The 22,592-nt window shown below is 45.9% G+C and overlaps 1 protein-coding gene across 1 annotated transcript in view; it reads left to right on the top strand.

Moving 5' to 3' along the window:
• Positions 1 to 22,592, top strand: part of LOC121283785 (B-cell CLL/lymphoma 9 protein-like) — a 366,978-nt gene that overhangs the window by 102,541 nt on the left and 241,845 nt on the right. The window contains 1 exon segment of the mRNA XM_041198498.1: positions 2,354 to 2,464. Coding sequence (XP_041054432.1) covers positions 2,354 to 2,464 — 111 coding nt within the window.

The raw sequence follows: 22,592 nt of genomic DNA, 5'->3' as shown, positions 1-22,592 counted from the left end.
TCCCAAGCAATGCATTCCAGACCATCACCACCCTCTGGGTAAAAAATATTTTCCTCACATCCCCCCTAAACCTCCTGCCCCTCACCTTGAACTTATGCCCTCTTGTGACTGACCCTTCAACTAAGGGGAACAGCTGCTCTCTATCCACCCTGTCCATACCCCTCATAATGTTGTACACCTCGAACAGGTCACCCCTCAGTCTTCTCTGCTCCAATGAAAACAACACAAGTCTATCCAACCTCTCTTCATAACTTAAATGTTTCATCCCAGGCAACATCCTGGTGAATCTCCTCTGCACCCCCTCCAGTGCAATCAAATCCTTCCTATAATGTGGTGACCAGAACTGCACACAGTACTCCAGCTGTGGCCTCACCAAGGTGTTGAAGGTGGTGATTTTTGTTTTGTCTCTTTGTCCTTTTGTCTGTGACATCTTTTGGTTACCTCCACCTATAACTGGCCCTCTATCCAGCTCTTCTTGTCCCAGCAATGCCCCCCCCCCTTAAACCAGCTTATATTTCACCCCTTTTCTATTTTTCCTTAGTTCTGTTGAAGAGTCATGCGGACTCGAAACGTTAACTGTGCTCCTCTCCACAGATGCTGCCAGACCTGCTGAGTTTTTCCAGGTATTTTTGTTTTTGTTTTGGATTTCCAGCATCTGCAGATTTTTGCTTTTATCTTAGTCATCCATGTCATTTATATAAATGACAAATGATAGGGGACCCAGCACAGATCCCCGTGGTACGCCACTGGACACAGGCTTCCAGTCACTAAAGCATCCTTCTGTCATCACCTTCTGTCTCCTACAACTAAGCCAATTTTGAATCCCCCTTATCAAATTACCCCGTATCCCATGTGCATTTGCCTTCTTAAATGTCTCCCATGTGGGACCTCGTTAAAGGCTTTGCTGAAATCCATATAAACTACATCAACTGCTGTACCCTCATCTACACACCTGGTCACCTCCTCAAAAAATTCAATCAAACCTAATGATCAAATAAGTTCTCATTAACACAGTTCAGAATTTCTTCCCTCTCTTTACCCTTTACTCTTAAATCATCTCAACCTCTTACTTGGGTAACTAAATTCCCCAAGATTCCCACTCTCTAGCTCTTTGTACATCTCAGTGATTTTCCTGCAGAATGGCTCCCTCTCTCTCTCTCTCTCTCTTTCACTATTTTGAGACGTATAAGAGAACATTCAGTTGCATGATGATACTCTTTTAGTGTCTCAACTTCATTACACCAAATGGATTCTTGCTTCCCCAAGGACAACCCCTCTTTCCAATATTACAAGTGAGTGACTGTGATGAAGTGGGTGTTTTATTAAGCAAAAACAGCTGCTCAGTTCAATACTACTGCTAAGGGTTGTGAATATTGTTCTTTATAGCCTGTATCTCAGGTCTGGACATTAACCTCCACCACCCCCTTAAGTGGCTATAAACAACTGGCAAGTCTTATTTTGGGACATTGCTCAGAGTCATATCACAACAAAGGTGCCCTCACAATGAGAACCATGACAACATAGAAACCGCAGGGCTGGATTAAACACAATAAAGTGATACAAATTGTGCAGCTCTGCATGAGTGCAATGAGGGAAATGGTAAAGTCAAGTACATGAATTAAATCAATCCAACACTTTAACCTTCATGGGAACATACCTTGACTGTACTTGGACTATCTCTTTAAAGGCAGCCCATTGTTCACTCACGGTTTTGCCTGCTAATCCTTGATTCCAAATTATTTGGTTTTTGCTTGGTCTCACATCTCCACTTTTTGTCCATATTCCTATAAGTTTCACATCATCATTTTCTTTGCTGCAATTTCTACATGATTGTTCAAGCTGAATTTTATCCATATTATTTTCATGCTTTTTTTTGAGGGGGTAGTGGGAGAAGATGGAATAAAAAGAGATCCATATTTTGCCAAAATCACTTGTCGTCTAGTTACTTCCCATTCTGTTTACTTGTTGTTTCCCTGATTCTTTGCTTTTTAACTGTTTATCATGTTTATTGAATCAGGTTGCCATAGTTATCGTCAAGCTGAGGTCAGGAGGCTGAAGAAAATCTGAATGCCATAAACTTTCTCACGGTCCTAATGCCCCTAAATTACAAAACATTGAGTATTATTGCTGTGATGTTATTGCATTATTGCTTGTCTTTAGTAAAATGAGCTGCTAATCTACTAATATTCTCTTACAATTTTAATGCTAAATTATTTGTGTGTTTGGAAAGTTTAAAAACTAAACTAGTGACGCCTCTTTGGCACTAAATACCTTCTATGTAAATTATGACAAAGTATGCCTCCGATAGTTCAGGAATGTTTAATCTGTGCTCTGTCTCAACTTCTTAATTTAGATGAAGGCAGCAGAAGCAAGCGACTTTGTGTCACAGAAAGAGGTCAGCCATACAGTGGTGCTGAGTGGTGCTCAGGGACAGAGAGCGAAGAAGAGGAACAGAGCTTATTCAGTGAGTCCTCAAAAGGTCAATAGGATTTTTATTAGATTATTAACTGGGGCCTTCATTGTGACCGTAGCAGCTTGCTTTAAAAAGATGTAGGGCGGAATTTTCCCGTTTAATGGTGGGTGGGGGGGGGGACAATGCAGCAGATGCTGCATAAATAGGTTTCACGCCAGCATAAAATGACAGCGGGATTTTCTGCTCCTGTCCACAATGGCGGCTCACAATTCCAGTCAGGGGCCGGTGTGAAGCCGGTTTGCATCCCGCTAACAGGATGCACATAAAGGCCTGACTAGAATTGCGCGCCCCCCCCCGATTGTCCGCACAGCCAGCAGGAAATCATGCTAGTCCAGAACACATCTGGACCAATGTGGCATGTACATGTTATCGGCACTTAACTGAAGAAGGCCTAGGGCTGCCTCTGGAGTTCAGGACAGAAGCCTTCAGTGACCATGACCTTGGAAGACACAGCAGTGGGTTGGGGAGCATCTCAGGTTCATCTTCCATTTACAGTGTCTTCAAGGAGGTCCAACTCCCAGCTTCAGCGTGTTCCTGGAGGTCCATCCTTTTTCAATGGTTGGTCAGTTATGTCTAGATGCCTTTTAAAAATGGCACCTAGATATGACAGCAGGGCATGAGCCATCCAGTCTGCCCCATTGCGTGAAACATTGCAAGACCCCCCAATACATATTTAATGAGGTCAGGGTCACGCGATACAGCACAAATCCCCAGCAGCAAGAAACACTCCCTGCCCCCGCCACCTTAGGCCCAGGAGGGAAAATTCTGCCCGTAGTGTTTGTACGTAGTGTTTTTCACATTTCAAAGCACATCACAGCCAAGGATATACTTTTGAAGTGTAGTCACTGTTGTAATATAGGGAAAATCAGCAGCCAATTTGTGTGCAGGAACGTCCCATAAAAAAACGATGAAATAAATGACAAAATAAGCTGTTTCTGACTTAATTAAGTAAATCCAATCATACCTGTTGCTCCATAACACAGACTCACAGAATTGTTAAAGCACAGGAGGAGGCCATTTGGCTCTGTGCCAACTCTCCAAATGAGCAGTTCACTAAGTGCCTTCTTCTCGTGCACATTCTTCCTGTTCAGATAACAATCCAAGTTCCTCTCGAATGCCTTGATTAAGCCTGCCTCCACCAGAATCTCAGGCAGCACTGTCCAGATCTTTACCACTCATTGTGTGAAAAAGCTTTGCCTCATGTCTACACTGTTTCTTTTGCAACTACTCTAAATCTGTGCCTTCTCATTGTCAATCCTTCTCCAACTGGGAACAGGTTTTTCCCTATCTACTCGTTCCAAACCTCTCATGATTTTTGAATCCCTTGTTCAAATCTCCTCACAACCTTCTTTTTTCCAAGGAAAACAGTCCCAACTTCTCCCATCTGTCTATTTCGCCGTAGTTCCTCATCCCTGGAGCCATTCCCATGAAAATGATCATTTGCTGTTAAATAAAGCAGCTTAGTAGGCATTTACTCATAGAACATAAGGGCATAAGAAATAGGAGCAGGAGTACATGGCCGTCAAGCTTGACCTGCCACTGAATATGATTATGGTTGATCTTCTGCCTCAACTCTACTTACCTGCCTGCATGCCATATTCCTTGATTCCCTGTGAGACCAAACCTCTGGGGTAAAGAATTCCAAAGATTCACAACCCTTTGAGTGAAGAAATTTCTCCTCATCTCAATCCTAAATGATTGTCTTCCTCCTAAGACTGTATCCCGTGCTCTAGAGTCCCAGCTAGGGGAAAGAGCTTCTCAGTGTCTACCCTGTCAAATCTCTTTAGAATCTTCTATGTTTCAATGAGACCACCTTTCATTCTTCCATACTCCAGAGAATACAAGCTCAATTTACTCAGTCATTTATCACAGGACCAGGCTTTTATCCCAGTACCTAATCAAGTGAACCATCATTGTACTGCCTCCAAGGCAAGTATATCATTCCTTAAATATGGAGACCAAAACTGTGCACAGTATTCCAGTAGTTGGGTGGGGTTGTGAGAAGTTGAGAGGTTGTGAAGGTAAATGGGTCAGTGGGTTGGCGAGTTGGGGGATCACAAAGGTGATTAGGGGTCATTGGGGTTTAGTCAGGCAGTCAGGGATAGTCGGGGGGTCAGGGGAGGGTAGTTGAGGGGTAGTCGGGCCAGGGGGTAGTCGGGCCATGGTTGGTGGTGGGACGACAGGGGGCCTGAAGGGGTAGCCATGACTGGGGGGAGTCAGGAGGTCGGGGTGGGGTAGTTGAGGTGCGGTAGTCGGAGGTTGGGGGAATTGAAATGTCAGGGGCATGGTTGTGTCTGAGGGGAGTCAGGAGGGTAGCCGGGTCGAGGGGCAATCAGTGGGGGGGGGTGGGGGGGGGGTCGAGTTGTGGTGTCAGTAGTACTATCAGGTATGGCCATATGGAGATCGGAATTCTAGACCAACATTTACAAGTTTCACATGTTTAAAAAAAAGATTCTGCATTTCTATTCTTATGGCGAAAATGCCTTCTTCCACCTCCAGAATAATACCTCACCTAAGCTTAACTGCTGCTGATACCCTCAGCCATGCCACTGTGACTTCCACCTGCCATCTTGTTTCCCAATCATTTCACCTGTCTATATCTCTTTGCAGCCTCTTTGTGTTTTCCTCACAGCTTGTATTCCTACCTAGTCAACTGAGCAGAAATAGATGTATAACAGTTATGAATATCCAGTGGCAATCCAAAGGCAAGACCTCTGGATTGTGTTACTGTATGGTTAGATATTGGGCACTATGGATAAGCCCCTCAAAGTAAGATGTCCCAGTCCCTTTATAGAAGTGACTAGCCTTGCTTTTTAAAAATTCATTCATGGGATGTGGGCCTCGCTGGCCATCCCAAGTTGCCCTTGAGAAGGTGGTGGTCCATGTGATGTAGGGATACCTGCAGTGCTGTTAGGAAGGGAGTTCCATGATTTTCACTCAACGACAGTGGAGGAACGGCGATACATTTCCAAGTCAGGATGGTGAGTGGCTTGCAGGTGGTGGTGTTCTCACCTATCTGCTGCCATTGTCATTATAGATGGTAGCGGTTGTGGGCTTGGAAGGTGCTGTCTGAGGAGTCTTGGTGAATTCTTGCAGTGCATCATGCAGATGGTACATACTGCTGCTACTGTGCGGCAATGGCGGAGGGAGTGAATATTTGTGAATGTAGTGCCAATCAAGTGGGCTGCTTTTCCTGGATGGTGTCAAGCTTCTTGAGTGTTGTGGGAGCTGCACTCATCCAGGCAAGTGGGGAGTATTCCATCACACTCCTGAATTGTGCCTTGTAAATGGTGGACAGGCTTTGGGGAGTCAGGAGGTGAGTTACTCGGCACAGGATACGAGCCTCTGATCAGCTCTTGTAGCCACAGTATTTGTCTGGCTAGTACAGTTCAGTTTCTGGTTAATGTTACAGGATGTTGACAGTGGGGGATTCAGTGATGGCAATGCCATTGAAAATCAAGGGGAGATGGTTAGATTCTCTCTTGCTTTAATCCAGAGAACACCAAAACAAAACCTTGTTACAGACATATTGAAAAAATAAAACTTCAGGTGAAAATATTTCGTATAAATGGAAGTTTAAAGAAGGAAAAGCATAAGTGTCACTTTAAAAGGGATTTCTATTGTTGGGGATGTTAATCATAAAAGAAAACATTACTCAGATCAATATGTTGGTTCAAAAAAAAGCCATTGATTGATTAGCAAGTAGAAAGGCATCTGGCGAGGATGGAATTCTAGCAGAACTGCTCAGAATATCCCATCCACTGCCACATATTCAGGACCTCCTCCTTCCCTTTTGGAAGCTGTGATCCATTTCACAGGACATGCTCAAAAATCATCACATTATACAAAAACAAAGGTGACAGAGGAGATTGAAGTGACTACAGGGTATTTCATTCTTTAATGTCATTGGGTATTAGGCCTTTGCTAGGGTAATGCTTAAAAGACTCTATCTCCTTGCAGTGTATCCAGAAGAATGGTGCGGTTTCCATGTTGGCAGATCTACCATTGCCATAACCTCCTCCAGACACCAGCTGCAAGGGAAGCATAGGGAAAAGGATATACCTCTACTTTTCTTTTGTAGTTCTCACTAAAGCATTTGACGCTTCCATCAGGGCAGGACAACATTTTGGCTAAAAACTGGCTGTCCACTAAAGCTTGTCAATTTCATCTGCTCCTTTCATAACAACATGAACTATACTGTAGTTTGGTGGCAGCACTTCTGACAGTTCTAGCCCTCACTTTATTTGATGTTTACTTCTCAATGCTCCAGACTTTTGTCTTCCCTGCAGATATGGAAGAAGTCTACCCTCATACTAGTTCTGATGGTAAGCTCTATAGTCTGTCTAGATTGAAAGGGAAGATAAAGATACAGCATGTATTGATTAAAGAACCCCTTTACACTGATGATGCTGTGCTAATCGTTCACTCAGAAACTTATCTATATATGTAGTATGAGAGACTCACACATGTAGGGTTAATGTGAGACTGAGTACACTACAGCCCACACAATGATGTAAGAAGGTGCATGACCCAGACCAAGGTCCGTATGGTGTTGAGCAGAGACAGAAATAGACCTAAGCATAGAAAGAGCTCCTAGCTAATACCCTTTACAGTACATGTGTAAGTAGTTTTAGTAGTTAATAAAGACTTACTGTTAACCTATAGAAGACTACAGAGACTTACTTAAGACAGACCATTCTGTAACCAACACCATCCCGACATGGTGGCAGCAATGGGATAAAAAACCCAGAACCCACTAAAATGCAGAGACAAATGGAAATGATGGAAATTTGAGAAAAATTCAACAAAGCATTCTGACCTGAAAAGAAGCTCCTGAAGAAGCTGAGACACAGAGGAAAAATTGTGAGAAAACAATCCGGAGGAAGTCCTAGAAGCTGAAGGCAGAGATTTAAATTGCGTTACTGCAGCAGAAGACAACATTGAATCTCCTTTGGAAGCCCGACTTCAGAGTGTAGAGTCGGAACAACTGTAAGGGTGAGCTAAATCATTTAAAATTCCAGGCTGAATAAGTGCCGTTGGTTAGAAACCGATTGCTAAAACCCAATCCCTGAATCAGAGCCTGAACACATGGCCTCTGAAGTCATCAAAAACACAAAATGCGAATGAATGAATTAAATATTTCAGGAACATTGAGACGGTCCAGCTAATTAAAAACATGCAGAAGCTTCAATTCGACCGACCTGACAGTTTAAAAAGTAAACTGCTGAACAAAAAGAATTCGGCAAGCAGCTGATCCAGGCAACCTTTGTGAATTTTTTTTTTCAAGAAGAGTGCCATCGCCATCCTGTGGAGCTGGCCAAAACCAACAGGCACAGGATATCCCCTTGTCTCCGAGTGAATGGCGAAAGCTCTTAAGGCTGCTCATACACTTTTAAAATTTTTAACATGGATCACGATTCCATACTTCCAAGGCCATTCGGATTAATCCAAGGCCCAAACCAATCAAAAACTGGGATATTTGGAGGAAAAGATTCAGAAGATACAGCATCACTTCAGGTTTAAATAAAAAGTCAGAAGACCTGCAAGCGAAGGAAGATCTAACCCTGGAAAAAGCACTCCAGATAGTTAGACAGTCAGAACTCTGTGAGCAGCACAGAACAACCTTAAGGGGACAGTGTACAGAGGCCAACTCTCAGTCCAGCGTGTCAGGCCACAAAGACACAGGACACTCTAAGGCTGGAATTTTCCCTGCCCGCTGGCGTCAGGCATCATGGCGGGTATAGGTGGACAATATGGCAGGAATGCCAGAAAATCAGTTTCACACCCTTGTGAAACATGTTTGCAATCATCCGCTTCACCCGTCAATAGTGGGCCGTGTTTCCTGCCAGGAACTTCACTGTAATCCACCTGCATATAAGCCCAGCTCACCAGAATCATGCCCCCATGTGGGATTGTCCAAGCATGTCGCTGTGATCGTACGTTTACGTCGCTCATGCTCAGTTGTGAAGCACGTGCATTTAGCAAGCTGCAATTCCAATTGGGACTTCGAGGTTTGTTTGCCTGCCTTGCTTCGGGCAGCACTTGCAGTCATCAGCGCCAGGCTTCATCGGCAGCACCACCACTTTTAGGGGGCTTCGTGGGCAGAACTCTAGCTACCAGACCAACCATAAGGGGTGGCTTTTCAATGGCTGCAGGGCAAGAACCTGTTTGGGGAAGAGGGAAAAGGCTGCAGGGTGAGGGCTGTACTGGGGAAAGGGGGTATCATAGGATGTGTGTGGGGGCACATGTTTAACTCTGCAAGTGGCCTCAAGAGGGTGAAGGCTGAGTAGGCAATCTTGGAGGAGATGAGGCCAGATGGAGATGTGAGGGTATGTGTAATAGAGTGAGTTATGCTGTGCGTTGAGCTGGCAGTGAATGAGATGCCAGTGAATGTGTGATGGCCTTGTGAGTATACAAGTTTAGAGTGATGAGATAGTTGCCTTACCCTGGTGGCACGGATGAAATCGTTCATCCTCTTTCTGCACTGGATGGCCAATCTCTTCTGTGCAGTGATGGCACTGACCACCACTGCCACCATCTCCCAAGCTGGAGTGTTGACACTGTTGGGCTTCCTGCCAGAGTGGGGATAGAAGACATTGAGATGGTCTCCAATGGTGTCCAGAAGTCTCCCAGGGATGTGTCACAGATTTGGGCGGCTGCAGTCTTCTTGCCTTTTGGGGCCATGTCTTCTGTGCAGCAGCCCTGGGCTGGAAGCACTGAGAGGTGTGCATGCGGCTGCACTTAAATATGGTGCCGGGCACGAGGAATCAGTGAGGACAGATGAGACCCCACCCACATCGAAACAGCATGTTTCCCAGGAATGCTTGATTAATGAGGTGGGATTAGGATGATACTGTGTGAAAAGGCCTCTTTGCAGCCAGCGGGTAAAATGTTCTTTTCCTCCCTGCTACCACACGATTCCACCCTCTAAGTCAGGGAAAGCAAATGCCAAACTGGCCAGCAGAATGGAGCGAAGCACCCTCACAGGTGAGATCAATGTCCTGAAAGTGCAGCCCAATGCTTCCAATGCAACAGGATTGGACAGTATGGCAAACTGTGCAAGGCAAAAGCTCTGAAACGCAAGTAAGGCCCTAAGATGACCCATAAGACGACAAACCCAGAAGACACAAAGCCAAGCTTCTCGAGTGAGGTCAATGACCTTGCTTTCTCATTTTGGAATGCAGACATTTCTGTCAATGGCCATTTAATAAATTTTAAATTCGATATAGGAGCCAGTGTGACAGTCTTGTAAGACAAAGAACCAAGGCTGACGACACAACGGCTGATGCCATCCACAGGTTCTGGTGAAAGGCACCCTGCAAGCGACACTGATTTATAAGGACAAAGCAATCCAAGAGACACTCTTCATTGCCTACAACCAGGACTGCTCACTATGAAGCCACAGTGCCTGTGTCGAGCTGAACCTCCTGGTTGATTGATGAAGTCAACCAACAAGGGCCTAGTGCCAAATGTGAGTTCCCGAAGCTCTTGGCAGGATTGGGCATATGAAATATGCATACAGGATCACACTGAGGGCGGATTCTAAATCAGTGTGCCTTTTCACTCCGCAAAATGTCTCCCACCCCCCCTCATGAAGCAGGTACATGAGCGGCTGGATGAGATCACAATCATGGGAGTCATCCCCCCAAGTCACACAACCAACTGTATGGTACTCCGAGCTGGTCCCATTCCCAAAAACAAACAGGTCTCTCCAAATTTGCATTGTCCTGACACATCTTAAAGAGGCCATAGCCAGAGAAGTTCATCCCATGTCCTCAATGGGCGAAAGCTTGACTAAACTCTTGAAGAGGATGGTATTTTCAAAGCTGCCGATTCTGGTAACTTCATCTCAATGAGGAGTCTCAGCTCCTGGCGACATTTATTACCTACTCTGACAGATTCTGCTACAACTGCCTGCCATTTGGTCAGTGCCAGAAATATTCCAATGTATGCCATTTTGCAGGGCCTTCAGAGGGTCATTTGCCACATGGATGGTGTCTTGGTTCATGGTGCAACAGTGGAAGAACATCACAAAAGACTCACAGCAGCCTTAGAGTGCCTGCTCATGTGTGTTTTCCAAAACATCAGTTTGATTCCTGGGCCACATCGCCAGCAACAAAGGCAGACCTACAAAAAAACTAAGGCTATTGGTGAGTTCCCCAGCCCATTCTCAGTCTCTGATCCCCAGCCAAGTGGCAAGTTTTTACTGAATTTGGCACATGTCATGGAACTCTTGAAGGACCTACTTAAGAAAGACCAAGTGTAGTGCTTGGACTCACATCAAGACCAAGCATTCAATTGCATCAAAATTATGTTGTTGCTCTCCACTAGAATTCTGGCCCATTATGGCTCTGCACACTACCATAGCAGTAAACACTTTGGCCATAGGCCTTGGAGTTGTCCTCTTTCAGGAACAAATGGATGGAAGTCACTGACTGGTGTACTACACTTACAGAAGGCTGTCCAATATGGAGACAATATACGCCACTATAGTAAAGGAGGTCCTTGCAGTCATGTGGGCATGTGAGAAGTTTTCTGATTATATTATTGGCCTCAAAGTCACAATCAAAATGGACCAATCAAAACCACTAGTCTCCTTATTGGATCACTGTACCTCATGAGGTTCACCTGCGAGATGGTATATGTCCAAGGTAAAAACTAGACAACAGCAGGCACACTTACAAAAGCCATGGTGGGCCTCCTGGCAAAACAGGGTGTCAACTTTGTTGAAGAACTGGAATCAACGAGAAGACACCTACCAGTGACCCACAAGTAAACTCCATAGATACTGCCAGTAAGGATAGCCTTGACAAAACTCCCTAGATTTGGGGAAGGACCCATTAGATTGGAAGATAGCAAATGTAGCTCCATTATTCATAAAGGGAGGGAGACAGAAAGCAGGAAATTACAGGCCAGTTAGCTTAACATCTGTCAGAGGGAAAATGTTAAAAGCTATTATTATGCTTGGACATGCTGAAGGTCACCAGATAGAGTCAACATGGTTTTGTGAAAGGGAAATCATGTTTAACCAACTTATTGGCGTTCTTTGAGGAAGTAACATGTACTGTGGATAAAGGGAAATGGGTGGATGTACTGTACTTTGATTTCCAGAAGGAATTTGATAAAGTGCTACATCAATGGTTATTGCAGAAAATAAAGCTCATGGTATAGGGGATAACATATTGTCATGAACAGAATATTGGCTGGCTAACAGGAAGCAGAGAGTAGGCATAAATGGGTCTTTTTCTGGTTGGCATTAAGTAACGAGTCATGTGTCACAGGGAACACTGCTGGGATCTTAAGTATTTACAATTTATATAAATGACTTGGATGAAGGGATGGTTGCCAAATTTGCTAATGACACAAAGATAGGTAGGAAAGTAAGTTGTAAAGAGGACATAAGGAGACTACAAAACAATATAGATAGGTTAAATGAGCGGGCAAAGGTCTGGCAAATGGAGTATAACGTGGAAAAATGTTAAATGGTCCACTTTGGCAGCAAGAATAAAAGAGGAGCATATTATCTAAATGGCAAGAGATTGCAGAGCTCTGCAGTGCAGAGGGATCTGGGTGTCCTAGTGCATGAATCACAAAAGGCTAATAAGCAAGTACAACAAGTAATTAGGAAAGCTAATAGAATGTTATCATTGATTGTGAGGGGAATTTAATACAAAAGTAGGGAGGTTATGTTTCACTTATGCAGAGTACTGGTGAGACCACATCTGGAATATTGTGTACAGTATTGTTCTCCTTATTTAAGGAAGGATGTAAATGCATTGGAAGCAGTTCAGAGAAGGTTTACCAGACTAATATCAGGAATGGGTGGGTTGTATTATGAGGAAAGGTTGGATGGACTAGGCTTGTATCGCTGGAGTTTAGAAGAGTAAGAGGCAACTTGACTGAAACATATCCTGAGGGGTCTTGACAGGCTGGATGTGGAGAGGATGTTTTTGCTTGTGGAAGAATCTAGAACCAGGGGGTCAATGTTTTAAATGGGCGACCCTTTATTTTTAAACAGAGGTGAAGCGAATTTTTTTTCACTTAGAGGGTCCTAAGTCTTTGGAACTCTGCTACCACCACCTTTTCAGGAAGAGAGTCTTTGGATATTTTTAAGGCAGAGGTGGATATATTGTTTTGGTCAGGAAGGGGATGATAGGTTAATCAGGGGTAGGTAGGATGCAGATTTCAGGTTACTATTAGATCAGCCATGATCTTATTAAATGGCAGAGCATGTTCAAGGTGTTGAATGGCCTAATCCTGCTCCTTGTTCGCATATACCACAAAAATTTGGTTCAAACAACAAATGCACTTTATGGTTATAGATGACCTCCAGTCTGGACGAATGGCTGGTGTTTCCAATCGCCATGCGGCCAGAAATCTCCAGGGCCACATGGGCATCACTAAGAGCAGAGCAGGGGCCCAACCACAGTCTGGTGGCCAGGCATCTTCAAGACGTAAAAGAGACTGTTGCAAATTACCAGATTTGTCCTTTGCACATGCAGGACCAGAAGGACCTGTTCACCCCTACACAATTCCCTAATAGGCATTTGGAAAAGCTGGGCGTCAACTTACAATAGCAAATCGTGTCTTATAGTGCTGGACTACTTCTCCAAATGAGTGGAGGTGAAGCTACTGTATGCAACAACTACAGAGGCAGTAATTAAAGCCCTAAAAAAGATGTTTGTGAGCCACTGCAATCCAGATGAGATCATGTGGGATAATGGCCCACAATTTTCCAATGAATACGTTCCACACTTCTCCACCAAATCTAGCTTCCACCACCATACCAGCTCTCTGAGATACCCACAGTCAAATGGAGAAGCTGAAAGAGGGGTCCACAGAGTAGAAGCCCTCCTGAAACAGAAGGGTGACTTTCCCATAGCACTGTTCACATACAGGTGCACCTCTTTACAATGTGGCCTGCCCCCATTGAACTCCTGATGGGCAGGAAACTTTACATACAACTTCCAATCCTGCTGAAAATAATAATGCCAAAATTGGTAACCAAGGATTGCCAAGAAATCTAAGCATGAGAACAGTCATCCAGACAGAAATAAGCTTCCCCCTACAACGGAAGGCACCACACCAGACACTTGCCACAACTATAGAACCCCTAGACCAGCCACTCCCACTGTGCGGTGGAGAGCTATCAATGAAGGTGCCTAGATGCCAGCTCAATCTCCAGACCAACAGGGAGAATCAGCAATGACAGAGCCTACCGCTCCTCCGACAGAACTGCGATCGAGATATGTAAGGGTTATAAGGCTTCCCGAATACCTGAACCTTTAAATTCAAGGTCTTGATGGGGTAGTGATAATGTAGTAATAGTGCTCAGATAGTAATGCTGATAATGTAGTTATCATAATGCAACTGTATAGGATGGATAACAATGTAAAATATGAAGTAAACAAGCATAACTCTAAATAAATTGGATAAAGACTTGGGGGAGGTGTAATATAAGGGTCTGACACATATAGGGTCAACGTGGGACTGAGTACAGTACTGCCCAGATGGTGATGTAAGAAGGCACATGACCCAGAACCAGGTCACTGTGATGTTGAGCAGAGATAAGAATAGGCCGAAGCATGGAGACAGTTCCTAGCTTGTGCCCTTCGCTGCGCATGTAAATCGTTCTAGTAGTTAATAAAGATTTACAGTTAACCTACAGAAGACCAGGAAGATTTCTTTAAGACCGTCCTAACAATATAAACTCATGGATTGCCTCTCCAATACCTGTAACTTGTTTTCCCTTACTATAAACATCAAGAAAACTGCTATTGGGAGAGGATGTCATATTTCCACCCTTGTTCACTCCAAATAAAATCCCACTGGAAGTGGTTAGCAAATTCTGCTACCTTGGATCCAAAATGACAGACAGTTTGCCTCTTGATGCCGAACTCAGTACAAGCATAGAGAAAGCAGTTACCACTTTTCACTGATTCACAAAATGTGCATGGAATAACATCAAGCTGCTCTTGGGACCAAGATGCTGATTTAGAAGACCTGTGTTCTCAGCACCTTGTTTTATGGCTGTGAAACATGGATGACTTACAGCTATCAGGAACAACTTTCATCTTTGTTGTTTGCAGTGCATTCTTGGCAGTCCATGCCCAAATACAGCAAGACCTGCACAATATCTAGGCTTGGGCTGACAAATGGCAATTAACATTTACGCCACACAAGTGTCAGGCAATGACCATCTCCAACAAGAGAAACCTAACCAATGCCCCTTGGCATTCAATGGCATTACTATTGCTGAATCCCCCACTATCAACAACCTGGGGGTTACCATTGACCAGAAACTGAAGTGGACTAGCCACATAAATACTGTGGGTATAAGAGCAGGTCAGAGGCTAGGAATCCTGTGGCGAGTAACTCACCACCGGACTCCCAAAGCCTGTTCACCATCAGCAAGGCACAAGTCAGGAGTGTGATGGAATATTCTTCACTTGTCTGGGTGAGTGCAACTCTAACAACACTCAACAAGCTTGACACCATCCAGGACAAAGCAGCCCATTGATTAGTACCCCTTCCACAAACATTCACTCCCTCCGCCACCGATAAACAGGGGCAGCAGTGAGTACCATCTACGAGATGCTTTGCAGGAATTCACCAAAATTCCTTAGGCAGCACCTTCCAAATCCATGACCACTACCATCTAGAAGGATGAGGGCAGCAGATAGATGAGAACATCACCACCTGCAAGTTCCCCTTCAAGTCACTTATCATCCTGACTTGGAAATATGTTGCCGTCCCTTCACTGTCGCTGGGTCAAAATCCTGGAACCCTCTTCCTAACAGCACTGTGGGTGTACCTACACTACATAGACTGCAGCAGTTCAAGAAGGCAGCTCACCACCATCTCCTCAAGGGCAACTAGGGATGGGCAATAATCCTGGCCTAGGCAGCGACACCCACATCCTGTAAATTAATTTTTAAAAATCTCATGGAAGAATAAAATTACCAGTGTGGTAGTGCTCTCAAAGGCAAAGCTCCCAAGTATGTTAGCACTCATCAAGCAGTGGTGACTTTGCTGGCTTGGGCACATTCACAGGATGAAAGACAGAATATACCCGAGGATTTTCTGTATGGTGAGGTAGCCAGAGCCAGGTAAGCAGCAGGATCCCCAAATAGCTGCTTCAAGGATATTTTCAAGCGTGACATGAAATCCCAAAACATTGGTTGTGCACTTAGGAGACACCTAATGAGGGAAATGGCAACATCACCTGGGCCAACTTGCCCTACCATGACAATGAGTGTCTACAATGGCTTAGCAACAGGTGCCAACATCGAAGGCAACAACCCACAATGACACTGAGAACTACCTCATCTGTGACGCTTGTGGTAGAACCAGTGTCTCATGGTTTGATTTCTTCAAATATCAGTAAAATGAACCACATGATTTGCTTCATGTCCTTCATCTTAAGGAGATGGAAAGATGCTGACGATGACCATGTTGGATGCCAGCATACTGCCCCATTGAGCAGGGAATGAAGTTTGAGCTCCAACATGGTTGAATCCTGATTTTGCTTCATCCCCTATGAGGGGGAGATGACGGTGTAGCGGTAGCTGGACTAGTAATCCAGAGACCCAGGGTAATGCTCTGCGGACCCAGGTTCTATTCCTGCCACTGCAGATCGTGGAAGTTGCATTTGATAAAAATCTGGAATCAAAAGTCTAATGATGACCATGAAACCATTGACGATTGTTGTAGAAAACCATCTGGTTCACTGATGCCCTTTAGGGAAGGAAATCTGCTGTACTTACCTGGTCTGGCCCACAGCAATGTGGTTGACTCTTAAATGCCCTCTGAAATGGCCTAGCAAGCCACTCAGTTGTATCAAACTGCTACAAAGTCACAGAAAAGGAATGAAACTGGACAGACCACCGGCATTAACATAGGCACCAGAAACGACAATGGCATTCTTAGCTCTAATATAAAAACAAAAAAACTGCGGATGCTGGAAATCCAAAACAAAAACAGAATTACCTGGAAAAACTCAGCAGGTCTGGCAGCATCGGCGGAGAAGAAAAGAGTTGACGTTTCGAGTCCTCATGACCCTTCGACAGAACTTGAGTTCGAGTCCAGGAAAGAGCTGAAATATAAGCTGGTTTAAGGTGTGTGTGTGGGGGGCGGAGAGATAGAGAGACAGAGAGGTGGAGGGGGTTGGTGTGGTTGTAGCGACAAACAAGCAGTGATAGAAGCAGATCATCAAAAGATGTCAACAACAATAGTACAATAGAACACATAGGTGTTAAAGTTAAAGTTGGTGATATTATCTAAACGAATGTGCTAATTAAGAATGGATGGTAGGGCACTCAAGGTATAGCTCTAGTGGGTTTTTTTTTTTATTTTATATAATGGAAATAGGTGGGAAAAGGAAAATCTTTATAATTTATTGGGAAAAAAAAGAAGGGGGAAACAGAAAGGGGGTGGGGATGGGGGAGGGGACTCACGACCTAAAGTTGTTGAATTCAATATTCAGTCCGGAAGGCTGTAAAGTCCCTAGTCGGAAGATGAGGTGTTGTTCCTCCAGTTTGCGTTGGGCTTCACTGGAACAATGCAGCAAGCCAAGGACAGACATGTGGGCAAGAGAGCAGGGTGGAGTGTTAAAATGGCAAGCGACAGGGAGGTTTGGGTCATTCTTGCGGACAGACCGCAGGTGTTCTGCAAAGCGGTCGCCCAGTTTACGTTTGGTCTCTCCAATGTAGAGGAGACCACATTGGGAGCAACGAATGCAGTAGACTAAGTTGGGGGAAATGCAAGTGAAATGCTGCTTCACTTGAAAGGAGTGTTTGGGTCCTTGGACGGTGAGGAGAGAGGAAGTGAAGGGGCAGGTGTTGCATCTTTTGCGTGGGCAAGGGGTTGTGCCATACGAGGGGGTTGAGGAGTAGGGGGTGATGGAGGAGTGGACCAGGGTGTCCCGGAGGGAGCGATCCCTACGGAATGCCGATAAGGGGGGTGAAGGGAAGATGTGTTTGGTAGTGGCATCATGCTGGAGTTGGCGGAAATGGCGGAGGATGATCCTTTGAATGCGGAGGCTGGTGGGGTGATAAGTGAGGACAAGGGGGACCCTATCATGTTTCTGGGAGGGAGGAGAAGGAGTGAGGGCGGATGCGCGGGAGATGGGCCGGACACGGTTGAGGGCCCTGTCAACGACCGTGGGTGGAAAACCTCGGTTAAGGAAGAAGGAGGACATGTCAGAGGAACTGTTTTTGAATGTAGCATCATCGGAACAGATGCGACGGAGGCGAAGGAACTGAGAGAATGGGATGGAGTCCTTACAGGAAGTGGGGTGTGAGGAGCTGTAGTCGAGATAGCTGTGGGTGTCGGTGGGTTTGTAATGGATATTGGTGGACAGTCTATCACCAGAGATTGAGACAGAGAGGTCAAGGAAGGGAAGGGAAGTGTCAGAGATGGACCACGTGAAAATGATGGAGGGGTGGAGATTGGAAGCAAAATTAATAAATTTTTCCAAGTCCTGACGAGAGCATGAAGCAGCACCAAAGTAATCATCGATGTACCGGAGAAAGAGTTGTGGAAGGGGGCCGGAGTAGGACTGCAACAAGGAATGTTCCACATACCCCATAAAGAGACAGGCATAGCTGGGGCCCATGCGGGTACCCATAGCCACACCTTTTATTTGGAGGAAGTGAGAGGAGTTGAAGGAGAAATTGTTCAGCGTGAGAACAAGTTCAGCCAGACGGAGGAGAGTAGTGGTGGATGGGGATTGTTCGGGCCTCTGTTCGAGGAAGAAGCTAAGGGCCCTCAGACCATCCTGGTGGGGGATGGAGGTGTAGAGGGATTGGACGTCCATGGTGAAGAGGAAGCGGTAGGGGCCAGGGAACTGGAAATTGTTGATGTGACGTAAGGTGTCAGAGGAATCACGGATGTAGGTGGGAAGGGACTGGACAAGGGGAGAGAGAAGGGAGTCAAGATAACGAGAAATGAGTTCTGTGGGGCAGGAGCAAGCTGAGACGATCGGTCTACCGGGGCAGTTCTGTTTGTGGATTTTGGGTAGGAGATAGAAGCGGGCCGTCCGAGGTTGGGCAACTATCAGGTTGGAAGCTGTGGGAGGGAGATCCCCAGAGGAGATGAGGTCAGTGACAGTCCTGGAAACAGTGGCTTGATGTTCAGTGGTGGGGTCATGGTCCAGGGAGAGGTAGGAGGAAGTGTCTGCGAGTTGACGCTCAGCCTCCGCGTGGTAGAGGTCAGTGCGCCAGACAAAAACAGCACCACCCTTGTCAGCGGGTTTGATGACAATGTCAGGGTTGGACCTGAGAGAATGGAGTGCAGTAAGTTCAGAGAGAGACAGGTTAGAATGGGTGAGAGGAGCAGAGAAATTGAGACGACTAATGTCGCGCCGACAGTTCTCAATGAAAAGATCGAGAGAAGGTAAGAATCCAGAGGGAGGGGTCCAGGTGGAGGGAGAATATTGAAGATGGGTAAAAGGATCCGTTGAACTGGGAGAGGACTCCTGCCCAAAGAAGTGAGCCCGGAGACGAAGACGGCGGAAGAAGAGTTCAGTATCATGCCGAGCCCGAAATTCATTGAGGTGAGGGCGTAAGGGTATGAAACTAAGTCCTTTGCTGAGCACTGAACGTTCAGCATCGGAGAGGGGAAGGTCAGGGGGTATAGTGAATACACGGCTGGGGCCGGGATTGGAAAATGGGGTGGGGACGGAGGGACAGGCCGGGGTGGAGGGTCCTAGATGGGTGTTGGTGTCGATGAGTTGTTGTAGCTTGCGTTCCTTAGCACTTGAGAGAAACAGAAAAAGTTTCTTGTTGAGGCGTCGGATGAGCCGAAGAATAAAATGAAACTGGGGGCACGCGCAGCTTTGAAAAAGGGTACGGCGGTGCTGCTGGAGGGAGCGGTCGAGTGTGTTCATATGGCGGCGCATGGCACTGAGAGTGGATTTCAGAATGTGACGGGAACAGCAGTCCGAGAAACGTTTTATGTCCCGGAGATACCTGTAATCCTGGGTGGGTTCGAAACATGAGGGGTGGAATTTCAGTTGAAATCCATGTGGGGTAAGTCGGAGACGGAGACAGTCACTGAGAAAGGAGATATGGCTGTGAAAGCGGGTTTTAGTAAACACCTTGTCAAACACTAGGAGAGAAATGGAAAGCAATGAAGGTGAACAAGGCAACAGAGAAATCCGGAAATCTTGTCGCAGAGAGGAACAGAACTTCTTCAAGGAGGTAGGCATTTCTTGAAGAGCAGTGGCAGTCAATTAAACACAGAGATAAAAACAAAAAAACTGCGGATGCTGGAAATCCAAAACAAAAACAGAATTACCTGGAAAAACTCAGCAGGTCTGGCAGCATCGGCGGAGAAGAAAAGAGTTGACGTTTCGAGTCCTCATGACCCTTCGACAGAACTTGAGTTCGAGTCCAGGAAAGAGCTGAAATATAAGCTGGTTTAAGGTGTGTGTGTGGGGGGCGGAGAGATAGAGAGACAGAGAGGTGGAGGGGGTTGGTGTGGTTGTAGCGACAAACAAGCAGTGATAGAAGCAGATCATCAAAAGATGTCAACAACAATAGTACAATAGAACACATAGGTGTTAAAGTTAAAGTTGGTGATATTATCTAAACGAATGTGCTAATTAAGAATGGATGGTAGGGCACTCAAGGTATAGCTCTAGTGGGTTTTTTTTTTATTTTATATAATGGAAATAGGTGGGAAAAGGAAAATCTTTATAATTTATTGGGAAAAAAAAGAAGGGGGAAACAGAAAGGGGGTGGGGATGGGGGAGGGGACTCACGACCTAAAGTTGTTGAATTCAATATTCAGTCCGGAAGGCTGTAAAGTCCCTAGTCGGAAGATGAGGTGTTGTTCCTCCAGTTTGCGTTGGGCTTCACTGGAACAATGCAGCAAGCCAAGGACAGACATGTGGGCAAGAGAGCAGGGTGGAGTGTTAAAATGGCAAGCGACAGGGAGGTTTGGGTCATTCTTGCGGACAGACCGCAGGTGTTCTGCAAAGCGGTCGCCCAGTTTACGTTTGGTCTCTCCAATGTAGAGGAGACCACATTGGGAGCAACGAATGCAGTAGACTAAGTTGGGGGAAATGCAAGTGAAATGCTGCTTCACTTGAAAGGAGTGTTTGGGTCCTTGGACGGTGAGGAGAGAGGAAGTGAAGGGGCAGGTGTTGCATCTTTTGCGTGGGCAAGGGGTTGTGCCATACGAGGGGGTTGAGGAGTAGGGGGTGATGGAGGAGTGGACCAGGGTGTCCCGGAGGGAGCGATCCCTACGGAATGCCGATAAGGGGGGTGAAGGGAAGATGTGTTTGGTAGTGGCATCATGCTGGAGTTGGCGGAAATGGCGGAGGATGATCCTTTGAATGCGGAGGCTGGTGGGGTGATAAGTGAGGACAAGGGGGACCCTATCATGTTTCTGGGAGGGAGGAGAAGGAGTGAGGGCGGATGCGCGGGAGATGGGCCGGACACGGTTGAGGGCCCTGTCAACGACCGTGGGTGGAAAACCTCGGTTAAGGAAGAAGGAGGACATGTCAGAGGAACTGTTTTTGAATGTAGCATCATCGGAACAGATGCGACGGAGGCGAAGGAACTGAGAGAATGGGATGGAGTCCTTACAGGAAGTGGGGTGTGAGGAGCTGTAGTCGAGATAGCTGTGGGTGTCTTAGCTCTGTCAGTCCTGCAAAGTCCTCCTTACTAACATCTGGGGGCTTGTGCTAAAATTGGGAGAGCTGTCTCACAGACTAGTCATGCAACAGCCTGACATAGTCTTCCTCACGAAATCAATGTCCTTCACCAAGAGTGGCTCGATAGCATCACTACTGACTGAGCTGGTTGAGTCCTAAAGGACATAGCTGCAAGAATGGGTCTGCAGCAGGTGGTGGGGGAATCAACAAAAGGGAAAAACATACTTGACCTCATCCTCACCAACCTGCCTGCTGCAGATGCATCTGTCCATGACAATGTCGGTAAGAGTGACCACCGCACAGTCATTGTGGAGACTAAATCCCATCTTCACTTTGAGGATACCCTCAAATACAATTTGTGACACCATGGCTCATAATATCCCCTCACTCTACCATTTACCATCAAACCAATGAAGAGGGCATGCCAAGAGCAGCACCAGGCATACCTAAAAATGAGATGTCAGCCTGGTGAAGCTATGACAATGCGTGCCAAACAGCATAAGCAGGGCTAAGCAACCCCACAACCAATGGATCAGATCTAAGCTCTGCAGTCCTGCCACATCCAGTCGTGAATAGCGGTGGACAATTAAACAGCTCACTGGAGGAGGAGGCTTCAAAAATATCCCCATCGTCATGATGGGGAGCCCAGCACATCATTGCAAAAAATAAGGCTGAAGCATTTGCTACAATCTTCAGCTAGAAGTGCCGAGTGGATGATCCATCTCGGCTCCTCCTGAGGTCCCCAGCATCACAGATGCCAGTCTTCAGCCTACTCGATTCACTCCACGTGAAATCAAGAAATGGCTGAAGGCACTGGATATTTCAAAGGCAATGTGGCCTGACAATATTCTGTCAATAGTACTGAAGAATATACTTTGTTTTGTTTGGGGGACTTCAATGTCCATCACCAAGAGTGTCTCGGTAACATCGCTACTGACTGAGCTGGCCGAGTCCTACAGGACGTAGCTGCTAGATTGGGTCTGTGGCAGGTGGTGAAGGAATCAACAAGAGGTTCTGTGTTCCAGAACTTGCCGCGCCCCTGGCCAAGCTGTTCCAGTACAGCTATAACACTGGCATATAGCCGGCAATGTGGAAAATTGCCCAGGTATGTCCTGTACACAAAAAGCAGGACAAATCCAACCAAGCCAATTACCGTCGGTTACGTTGTAAGGTATGTATTTATATTCCTATAACATGAACTTAACGACTTAAAATACTCTAAACAAAATTTCAAGTAGCAGTGGGGTGGAATAAGGAGATCTTGGAGTCTCCACCTATAGGGGCAATCAAACTGATTGAAGCTCAGATTTCCTCTGCTCCTGCCTGTCACTGCTCATTAACCCCCCGAGGGGCAGCCCCGGTCTCTCTCTCTCTCCCTGTCCAGCACAAACAGCTCTTGTAACTTAGATCAATTCGTTTTTGATGTTATAAGGGAACGGACTTCTGGATCCCGTTCAT

Source organism: Carcharodon carcharias, chromosome 11 (assembly GCF_017639515.1).
Source record: "Carcharodon carcharias isolate sCarCar2 chromosome 11, sCarCar2.pri, whole genome shotgun sequence".
NCBI classification, from domain to species: Eukaryota; Metazoa; Chordata; class Chondrichthyes; order Lamniformes; family Lamnidae; genus Carcharodon; species Carcharodon carcharias.
This window is presented reverse-complemented; position numbering and strand designations above follow the sequence as displayed.